The 10,790-nt window shown below is 38.0% G+C and overlaps 1 protein-coding gene across 2 annotated transcripts in view; it reads left to right on the forward strand.

Annotated features, from left to right (window-relative positions):
• The window catches only part of garem1 (GRB2 associated regulator of MAPK1 subtype 1), a 114,761-nt gene that overhangs the window by 95,816 nt on the left and 8,155 nt on the right, over positions 1-10,790 (forward strand). For both annotated transcript variants that reach the window (XM_062980413.1, XM_062980414.1), the window contains 2 exons: positions 1,797-2,975; positions 8,858-9,024. In XM_062980413.1, coding sequence (XP_062836483.1) covers positions 1,797-2,975; positions 8,858-9,024 — 1,346 coding nt within the window. The remainder of the gene's footprint in view (positions 1-1,796; positions 2,976-8,857; positions 9,025-10,790) is intronic.

Below are 10,790 nucleotides of genomic sequence, written 5' to 3' on the forward strand. Positions count from 1 at the left end.
GTAAGGTTAAAATTTATAGGTCTTAATCAGTATTTTAAATTGTGCCTGGAAACAGACCAGCAGCCAATAATAGTATTGCATCCAGCGATTGCTATGCTCCTTGCAGCCCACCCTAATTAATAATTTCACTGCAGTTCTTTCAACATATCATAATAAATGTGCCATCTACTCACCTTGCCAGACTTTCCTAATATGGATTTCTGGTTTGGTCTATAGCAGCATAGGTCTGAAAGGTAGTTTTCTATTTGAAATTGTTAAAATTCACCAAGGAGAGACAGAGAAACAGAAGCTATGCATCTTAATTTTGAGTACTATGTATTACTTACTCTTGGTCCTGTATGATTCCTAGTTCAGCAAGGCACTCAGCAACTTGACAGATAAATAGCCATTACTTTTGGAATTAAGCCAAATAATAAATTGTTTGCATCAGCTATTCTATCACCAAAGTGCAACACTGTTTTCAAGACTGGGAGCACCAACATTAGCTACTCAGCTCTTAACAGTAACAGGACCTCTATGGTCTTTCTTCATTTTGACCTCCCTGTCTCACACAAACACATTTAAAAGAGTACTCGGACACCTCAATATTGTATGGTGTTGTTCTTAAGTTGAATTTGTATGTAAATTAGAACAGTTACATTTTTAACTCCAGTTAATTTTGTTTTTAGCTTTGGATAGCATTAGGAATGGTTAACACCCTGTAATGTTTGCTTGGCTGTCTGTGCCCCTGTTCAGAAGATTTCACCTCACTTTCTGTTCCTGTGATAATTGGATTTAGAAAAAATTGGCTTATTGTAGAAACAAGAATTGGTGATAAAGCATCAGTGAAGACACTCTTTTCTGGTGATAACTTTGAACAGGAATGATTTTTTTTCATCCTAGGGATAATTTTCTCTCATTTCCTGTTGTCTCACCCTGTTTGTAACTTGGAGTTGTTTGTAAGTTGGATGTTTGTTACTCGGGGATTGGCTGTATTTACATACAGTAGAGTCTCACTTATCTAACACTCGCTTATCCAACGTTCTGGATTATCCAACACATTTTTGTAGTCAATGTTTTCAATAAATCGTGATATTTTGGTGCTAAATTCATAAATACAGTAATTACTACATAGCATTACTTCATATTGAACTACTTTTTCTGTCAAATTTGTTGTATAACATGATGTTTGGGTGCTTAATTTGTAAAATCATAAGGTAATTTGATGTTTAATAGGCTTTTCCTTAATCCCTCCTTATTATCCAACATATTTGGTTATCCCAATGTTCTGCCGGCCTGTTTATGTTGGATAAGTGAGACTCTACTGTACTTACGAATGTCAAGTCCAAATGAGAAACTGCTAGCTACCATACTATTATTTTATTTATTTATTTATTTAATTTAATTTAATTTATATACCGCTCTTCTCCCCCAGGGGGACCCAGAGCGGTCTTACATAATGGCAAGATTAATGCCACATTACTACTGTAATGCCATGTCCTGAATATCATGTTTTTATGAATGAAAGCATGGAATGTTCTTACTCAGCTCAAACATATTTACCGGTAATTGTGTATTTATGTCTGAAAAAAATAGTATTTTTGTTGCCATTGGAATTGTTGGTCAATATTGCACTCTTGCATTCTTTGTTTTACAGAAGTTACTGGTAGGTTTGTTATAGAAGCATTCTCCTTATCTAAAAGTTCAAAGGACACTTACAGATGTGTTGTTTTTCATTGTTCTGTTGACCTAGCACCACTACAGTGTTCAAAATAGTTTCTTCAAGCATCTTAACATTGGATTCCTTTTTGTTACAGGTGGCATCAGGTGAGTGCAATGAAGACACAGAGGTCTACAACATCACACTCTGCACTGGGGATGAACTAACTTTAATGGGACAAGCAGAAATCCTTTATGCAAAATCTTCAAAGGAGAAGTCCCGGCTCAACACCATTTTCAAGAAAATTGGGAAGCTTAATTCCATCAGCAAATTGGGCAAAGGCAAAATGCCTTGCCTGATTTGCATGAACCACAGGACCAATGAGAGCATTAGCCTTCCTTTCCAGTGCAAGGGCAGATTTAGCACACGCAGCCCTTTAGAGCTACAGATGCAGGAGGGCGAGCACACAATTCGCAATATAGTAGAAAAAACACGCCTCCCGGTCAACGTGACTGTGCCGTGCCCTCCACCACGAAACCCTTTTGATTTGCATTTTGTCCGAGAGGGGCACCGCTACAAATTTGTGAACATTCAAACCAAGACTGTTGTGGTTTGCTGCGCGCTGCACAGTAACAAAATTATTCCAATGCACTTCCCTTTGCATTTGGCTCTTCCAAAGTTCACCCTCCCAGAAAGCCTTGTGAAAGGGGAGGTATGGCATGAATCTTTTGTCAAGCACTGGTTCAGCCTCTGTCAAGAGCAATTTGACATAGATGAGTATTCACGTGCTGTGAGAGATGTGAAGGCTGACTGGAATGAAGACTGCAAAAGCCCGCAGAAAAGTCGGCCTACTAGCCACAATCATGTGCCAAACTCCCTCAGTTATGCTCGAGATGAATTGACCCAGTCCTTCCACCGCCTCTCTGTGTGTGTTTATGGAAACAACCTCCATGGAAACAGTGAGGTGAACCTTCATGGATGCAGGGACTTGTGTAACGAGTGGACTTTGTTCTCTCATGATGCTCTGCAATACCAGGAGGCTGGAGATGGGAGCAATGACTACCTTTTCCCTGAAGTTGGTGAAGAATCATTATGTTTACCTATGAAACCAGAACTTCCTTATGAAGAACTATGGCTAGATCAAGGGGGTGGGAAAATGAATGATCAGCCACTTACTCGTTCACAGAGTGAAAAGAACAAATGTGACAACTATAGGAGTTCATTCCGGTCCAAGTGTGGCACTCCTTGTCTTCCAGCCCCAGGATCATTAACAGCAACATCAAAATCTTCAGATGTTGCCCTACCTCCACCACCTGTGCCTCCTAAATCTGAAGCAGTAAGTTATGTTCATTCTTCTTCCTGTTTAAGGTGAATGGGGAAGTACTTGCCTTAAACATGAAAATGCTGTTCTTCCTAGGAAAATGAGCTTTAACCCTGCCATGGAATTGCCTACTCTACTGCCATAATTCATTTGAAATTAACATTTATTAGATCAGTCAATTCTGTCTTTTGTACACAAAAAAAAAGGATTCTCATCTGATAGCTACATCTCTTAATGCAGAATCAAGACCAGTGTCTTACCAGATCCTCCCTTATCCACTAACTTATTTGTAGACACGCTTAAAGAACTGTGAAACATTATCAGGACAAGATTTGTCTTGGCAGATTCATCTTGAGAAACCTTTGCTTTTAGTCTGTAAGTTCTTGGATCTGCCTTAATTCCTTTTTCAAAATCAGTATTATATTTACCATTTTCCCATTGCTATTGGAGTTGATTTTCTGGACAAGGGATGTACTTTGGTCAGAAGAGTACAAGTTCATTAAATACTCCTGAGTGGATGCAGTCTAGATCCAGTGAAAGAGATGTCCTTTTCTTCCACCCCATGATTTCTGTGCAGCAGGCAAATAGTAATTCATATTATGGTCTCTAGAATAAATATGCTTTGCAAAACTCAATCCCTTAATAATAATACTACTTCTTCTTCTTCTTCTTCTTCTTCTTATTATTATTATTATTATTATTATTATTATTATTATATCTTACCCACCTCTCCTTGCAGCTCGAGGCGGGTTACAGCAGAATTAAAACACATCAAAATCATAAAAATTATATAAATATACATATTTCTATAAAAGATACATATTTAAACATATTTCTATAAAATGCATATTAAAATACACAGTACAGAAATTTAACACAAGACACGAGTTTAAAATTCATGCTTAAAACTGGCTGGGTAGGTCTGCCGGAAGAGATAGATCTTCAGATAGTTTTTAATTTCTGACAGCTGATCTAGCTGTCAAAGCTCTTCCGACAGGGCGTTCCACAGTCTTGGGGCAGCCTTTTGTTCAGACTACCTTCAATTCATTCAATGTGAGGATGGTAGCTAGAATCTGTCCCTCTCATATTGGAGACACCTAAACTCATAGTTTGCACTAATAGTGTTTCTTGTGAAAGGATCTTAATTAGTTCTTTCTATGCTTAGAAGACTACAGAGTTAATTCATTCAAAGAGATAGTATTGTATTGGTGTCATACATTTTGTTCAGTCTTGTGTCAGTTAATGGGAAATGTTAACTACTTGGTTTTAATATGTGGTTCAGGTATCCTATTGCCATCTGCGGGATCTAATAGACTGAAGGAAGTCTGAAGTATAGCAATAGAGTGTCTTCCGCCTCTCCAACTCATAGAAGACTTGTTTTCCTTTACTGTGAAGAGTAGCCAAAGGTCGAGACAGAAAGGAAGCATTATAAATGCATGTCTGCTTTAACTTCCCAGTGGGTATAATGAAGCTGATAGGAATGTGAATCACTTTGCAAATGCTTTTGCATAACTAGTTATGTTATTTAAATAGCAGTATTATGACAAGCTTGTCTTTGGTAGTAAAGGTAAAGGTTTCCCCTGATGTTAAGTCCAGTCATGTCTGACTCTAGGGGTTGGTGCTCATCTCCATTTCTAAGCCGAAGAGCCGGCGTTGTGCATAGACACCTCCAAGGTCATGTGGCCGGCATGACTGCATGGAACGCCGTTACCTTCCCGCCGGAGCAGTACCTATTGATCTACTCACATTGGCATGTTTTCGAACTGCTAGGTTGGCAAAAGCTGGAGCTAACAGCGGGAGCTCACTCCACTCCCTGGATTTGAACCTGGGACCTTTCGGTCTGCAAGTTCAGCAGCTCAGTGCTTTAACACACTTTGCCACCGGGGCTCCTGCCTTTGGTACTTGTTCATATATGCTGACTTCAGTTTAAGGGCTAAAATATTTGGGGTAAGGTAGAATTTTTCTTAAATAAAATATGATCAATAGAAAAATGCCAAAAACCTCATTAAGCATTTGGGAGCCTGCTGGGCCCATTGAAAGTAGTGATCTGGGTTATGGCAATTGAAGCATTTCTACACGGCTTCCACTGGCTATTTAAATGTGCCTTGTTTTAATCATTACCAGTTGGAAGTTGGTAGAGAGATGTAAACTAGAAAAAATGCGCATTTCCTAAACTTGTGGATAATTTCCTTAAATGAGATTTTTCTCAGTATTAGTGTAATGTATGAGAGAGTTTGTGCTTCTTTCCTTATAAAATTTAAGGAGCATGTTTGGTTTCCAATATGTTTGGTGGTTTAAAAACCACATCATATTGCATTTTTGATGCAGGTGGTCATATCAGTCTTTTGGAAAAGAAAAGACCACACTAATAGTCAACTGCTGTTTTACCCAGGTACATGGACAGACATTTCTGGTGTTATATTCAGAATATAATGACTATACCCAACTAACATGTGTATTTATAGTGCATATCATGAGAGATAAATCTGACTGACTGATCCTAAGAAGCCAGATCTTGGATTTACTAGCCAATTTTAGCATTGTTTTAGTAATGGCACATATTTTCATGATAATCTTGTGATGGCTGTAATATCAAATGGAGGAATAATGATAACCCATTTTAGATGCTAGTGTCATTTCAGATTATACTGTTCAAAGACATCAGTTCAACTATTCACCCCTGAGTTATCATGTTATAAGTAATTCTTGGGATGCATATACATATCTGAATCACTTCTCAAATAGGGCTCTAAATACGTTTTTTATACATTTGACAAATGGCAGCATTTTGTGCTTGTGGGCTTCTCCTGCCAATGGTGGGGCAAACATATGTAATGATGATCTCCTTTCAGTAGCCTATAACATTGGCATGTATTACCTGGTATGGCATGCTGATGTTTCAATCTGAATTAAATTTATTCACCACATTTCTAGGGTTCAAAATGGCTGAAATAGTAAGCTCCAAGAATAACTTATTTTGATTTTGTTAGGAAAATAAGGTATGTTTTTCAAATTAAAGTCCTTGATGGAGATCATCCCCATTCAGCCTTCTGAAAATATTCTTCTTCTCTGTTGACACAACATTTAAACTTTGTTGTTAAGCCCCATGAACCAACCATTTCACACATACTATCCCATATCAATTGGGACTTCTTGTCGATATAAAATGCTGCATGCTTTTTGGGTGATGCAAACGGGTTTTACATTTTCCACTGACCACAAGAAGCACTGCCACAAAGAGATGTATTTAGCCCTAAATTAGGGTCCTGGGAATTATAATATTCTAGTTCCAAATTACTGAGCTCATCCTCATACTCTTTTATATTTGCTTGTGTTCTTGAAAAAAAAATATATCCAGCTTATAGTTGTTGTCTATATGCGCTCTCAGATCTTATTCTACAGGAATGGGTTTTTTCATAGTTATAGATCTTGATATGAGAATAACATTTCATTCATTTGCTTGTAGTTTTATGCTGCCCCATAAAACACACTATTTGGTTATAAAACAAAATATAAAAAGTAATGTAATAAAATCAAAATCAATTTAAAGTATAAAAGGAAAGAAAACTCACAGCAACCACAAATAAAAATACAGCGTTCAAAATTGAATATAATATATAAGAATATATTTAATGGACTGGATAAACAAAAAGGGGCCTTCAAGCAATGGTGGAGTGATACAAGGTTGACATAGGAAATAGTTGTGTGATGGCTGTTACATAAATGGATATCCAAAATGTTCTCTGTCTAGAAATAGTCTCCCTCAATTCATTCAACATGAGCCTTCAGAGAAAAGCTAACAAAGATCTTAATATTTGGCTAGGAACCTAGTCCCAATCCTCTTTAAGAATTTAAAAACATCACTTTAATCATTCCCAGGAACCGTCAGTATAGCTCGCACGTGTGATGTGATCAGAATGCCTGGTCCTGTAAGTAATCTGCCTGCTTTGTTTTGAGCCAACTCTATTTTCTGAATTTCTTCTAAAAGGCAACCTCAAAACATTGAATAAAAACCAATAGTCTAAATAATTTGAAACTTGTTAAAATGCCCCTATTTAATGTTCAAAGTTGAGAACTTGATTCTTTAGGAGTGCCACTCATTCTAAAAATATGAATAATATTCACTCAGATAGATGAACGATCAGCCAACAATGCTACCATTTTGTTAAGACTGGGTTTTAGCTCATTGAGTCCTGGCAGAATCTGGTACAAATTCAGCACAGCCTTACTTATTTCTGATGAAAAATATGCTGGAAGTTGTAATGCTGGATGTTGTCGATGTAGTGGAAATTGCTCAGACCAAACATCAGGAAAATATCAAATTTTGTGGAGCATCAGAGGCTCATCCTGGACCACCTTCTAGTAATACCTACCTCTTTCTGCATGAGGCAGCTAACAAAACTTCTCTCCCATATCCAAGTCAGGGAGCATGCTGAGGAGACCAGGAGAATCAACATATATTCCCCCCCCCCCCCCCCCAATCTCTTGTCTCAACAAAGATCCTGCAGGATGACCTTGTGCATCTGTATAAAAACCTGAATGTGTTAAATATTTATGTTTTGAAATTATTTCTTGAGACACTATCTTGCAAAGTACTTCAAAATGTCTCCAGAGGTATTCTGTGAGAGTGGGAAAGGTTTGAAAAAGAATATTGTCTTTAAGTGGCTGCCATGTGCCCTCTGCTGGTAGCACACCAGTTAGACATTAGCTGGATTTTCTTTGCTTTAAATCTATTTCCATAGGGAAATGTATTGGAAGATATCCAGCGCTTCCTTAGGTTTGTGTGTGTGTGAGAGAGGGAGGGAGTCTTTGCGGACACTTGTCCACCAAGATGAGCTTTGTCCCTATGCTCCCCTTTTTACGTCTCTTACCAAATTGACCTGAAAATAGCATCTGTTTCTGTCTCTTGTGAAGTTACCAACCTGACTTCTTAAATGATTTTTTAATGCTGATAGAGGTGGGGTGATCAGGGATGAAGAGAATAAGCTGTGGTCCTGAAAAGTCAAATTCTACTTTTGTAATGTATCCACTGAGTGACTTTAGGAAATACATTCTCACTCAGCCTCTGCTGTATATAACAGAAGGATAATAATTCTGATTTACTTTTATAACAGAGGTTGGAATCATGTGGCCCTCCAAATATTGTGAAGAATTGCCTGCTGTGAAGAGTGCTGGACATTGTCTCCCAGACTTTGGTCTTCCAGGTGTTTTGGTCTTTAGTTTGCAGACACCCTAGACAGCTTGGCTAACAATCAGGAATTCTGGAAGCTGAGGTCCAACACATCTGAAGAACCCAAATTTAGGAACCACTGGTTTATAGTTAATCTTGACAACATCTAGAACAGTGTTTCACAACCTCTGCTCCTTCAGGTGTTTTGGATTTCAGCTCCCACAATTCCTAACAGCTGGTAAACTGGCTGGGATTTCTGGGAGATCCAAATCCAAAATATCTGGAGAAACAGAGTTTGCGGAACTCTGATCTAGTAGGCTGTAGGATTCCCACTGATGCTTTTTTAGGATTGTAATGATTGTCAATGGTGCAGTCCCAACCAGAGTGGATAAAGTTGGTTTTTAAAAGTAATAGAGTTGTAGTTAAAAACTATTATCATAATTACAGTTTTTAAAAATTAGGTTTGACTTCCACATTTATCAAAAGCAGCTACCTTTTCATTTTTATTTTTTAACAAAAAACATCCAAACGTAATGGCTTGATGCATAGGTGAGACAACATTTGAACAATGTGGTATTCTTCTACTATTAATGATGCCAGAATCCTGTAACCCTAAATTTAATTAAAAGGAACTAATTACATGTGTATACTTTGTTAGGGCTAATTCTTGGCAACCTGTCAGTGTGCTGAACTGAGCCATATAATGATTGGGCTTTTTCCTGTCCAGGTCAGAGAGGAATGTAGGCTCCTGAATGCTCCGCCTGTTCCACCACGCAGCTCAAAGCCAACATCCACCAGTCCTTCTATTCCTCCACGGACAATAAAACCAGCCCGGCAGCAGACACGTTCTCCTAGTCCTACACTCTCATACTATTCTTCAGGGTTACACAACATGTGAGTACTGATTCGTTCCTTCTGGTATTTAGACCTGTTACAGTAATGTAAACTTTCTGGTAACTGTGAAGACAATAATAGAATCATATATTTGGAAGACCACATGGGCCAGCTAGACCAACCCCCTACCATGCAGGAAAAGCATAATCAAAGTACTCCTAACAGATCACCATCCAGCCTCTGTTTAAAAGTCTCCAAAGAAGGAGCTTCCACCACACTCTGAGACAGTGAGTTCCACTGCTGAACATCTCTTACAGTCAGGAACTTCTTCCTAATGTTCAGGTGAAATCTCCTTTCCTGTAATTTGAACCCATTGCTCTGAGTCCTAATCTCTAGGGCAGAAGAAAACAAGCCTCCTCCCACTTCTTACAACACCCTTTCAAGTATTTAAACATAGCTATCATGTCTCCTCTCAACCTTCTCTTCTGCAGGCTAAACATCCTGAGCTCTTTCAGCTCGGTATGTTTAGGGCACAGTCTCCAGATCTTTGATCATTTTAGTTGCCCTCCTCTGGACACCTTCCAGCTTGTAAATGTCTCTTTTAAACTGTAGTGCCCAGAATTGAATACAGTATTCCAGGTGAGGTCTGACCAAAGCAGAATAAAGGGGCACCATGACTTGCCTCTAGTCTAGATTCTATACTCCTTTTGTTGCAGGCCAAAATTCCATTTTTTTTAGCTGCTGCATCACATTTTTGACTCATGTTTAACTTGGTATCCACAAAGGCTCCAAGATCTTTTTCATGTGTGCTGTTGTCAATCAAGGCGTCACCCTCTTGTATCTTTGCATTTCATTTTTTATGCCTAAGTGTAGTATCTTACATTTCTCCTTGTTGAAATCCCAAGTTTATTTCTTCCTCCCACACTTACTTCTTTAACATGTTTTGTGCTCTTAAATTGCTATAATAAATAGCAGAACTACAATAATATAATTTTGCTCTTGTTTTAACCCCCTCCCCAAAATTATTTTTCTTTTAACTCTTAATCCATACAGTTAATAATCTCTTGTACACAGGTTGCTTCTAAGAATTTACTGAAGAGTGGGTGGGAAGTAATTTGGAAACTAGTGGCAAATTACAAAGTAATTTGGGGGTTAGCAGGTTTTTCTGATCTCCAGTTGTACAATAATTGCCACAAAAAAGCACTCCTGACATACACCTCCAAATGAGCTTTCTGAAATGAGTGAGGGCAGGAGCAAGGAGAACACTGTTGAATTTTTGTAAATTCATAACTACAAACATGTTCTGATATTAAAAACTAAACATGTGTACAGAGGTACCTGATTTTTTTAATCTACGAGTACATATGTCTGCCACCCTATCAGGACTTTATATTTCATTGCCAGTGTTGTAACAAAAACGAAATCCTGCAAGAGTCATCACAGCATTTCATTAAGAAAAACCAAAGAGGGAAACAATTTGCATTTCTGTACTATACTTAGATGGAATGTGAATCAGTGGATTTATTGAGTCCCAAGAAAGTCTCAATACTTCAAATTAAATACTGACCCCTGCCTCAGACCTGGAGAGCCATCAGTTATCAGTCAGAACTGACAATATTTAGGTAGATGGGCCAGTAATTTGATAGTATAACATGACTTCATAGGTTCATTAGAACAATATACAGTTTGAACTATTTTAATCATAGCAATACAGAATTCACAGAAAGAGCTAAATAAGAATTTCCAGGTAAAGTTGATATGTATGTAAAACCAAGACCTGTAGCTTAAGGGCAAACAAAGACTTTAAGCTTGAGAAAAATTGTTTT

Source organism: Anolis carolinensis, chromosome 4 (assembly GCF_035594765.1).
Source record: "Anolis carolinensis isolate JA03-04 chromosome 4, rAnoCar3.1.pri, whole genome shotgun sequence".
NCBI lineage: Eukaryota > Metazoa > Chordata > Lepidosauria > Squamata > Dactyloidae > Anolis > Anolis carolinensis.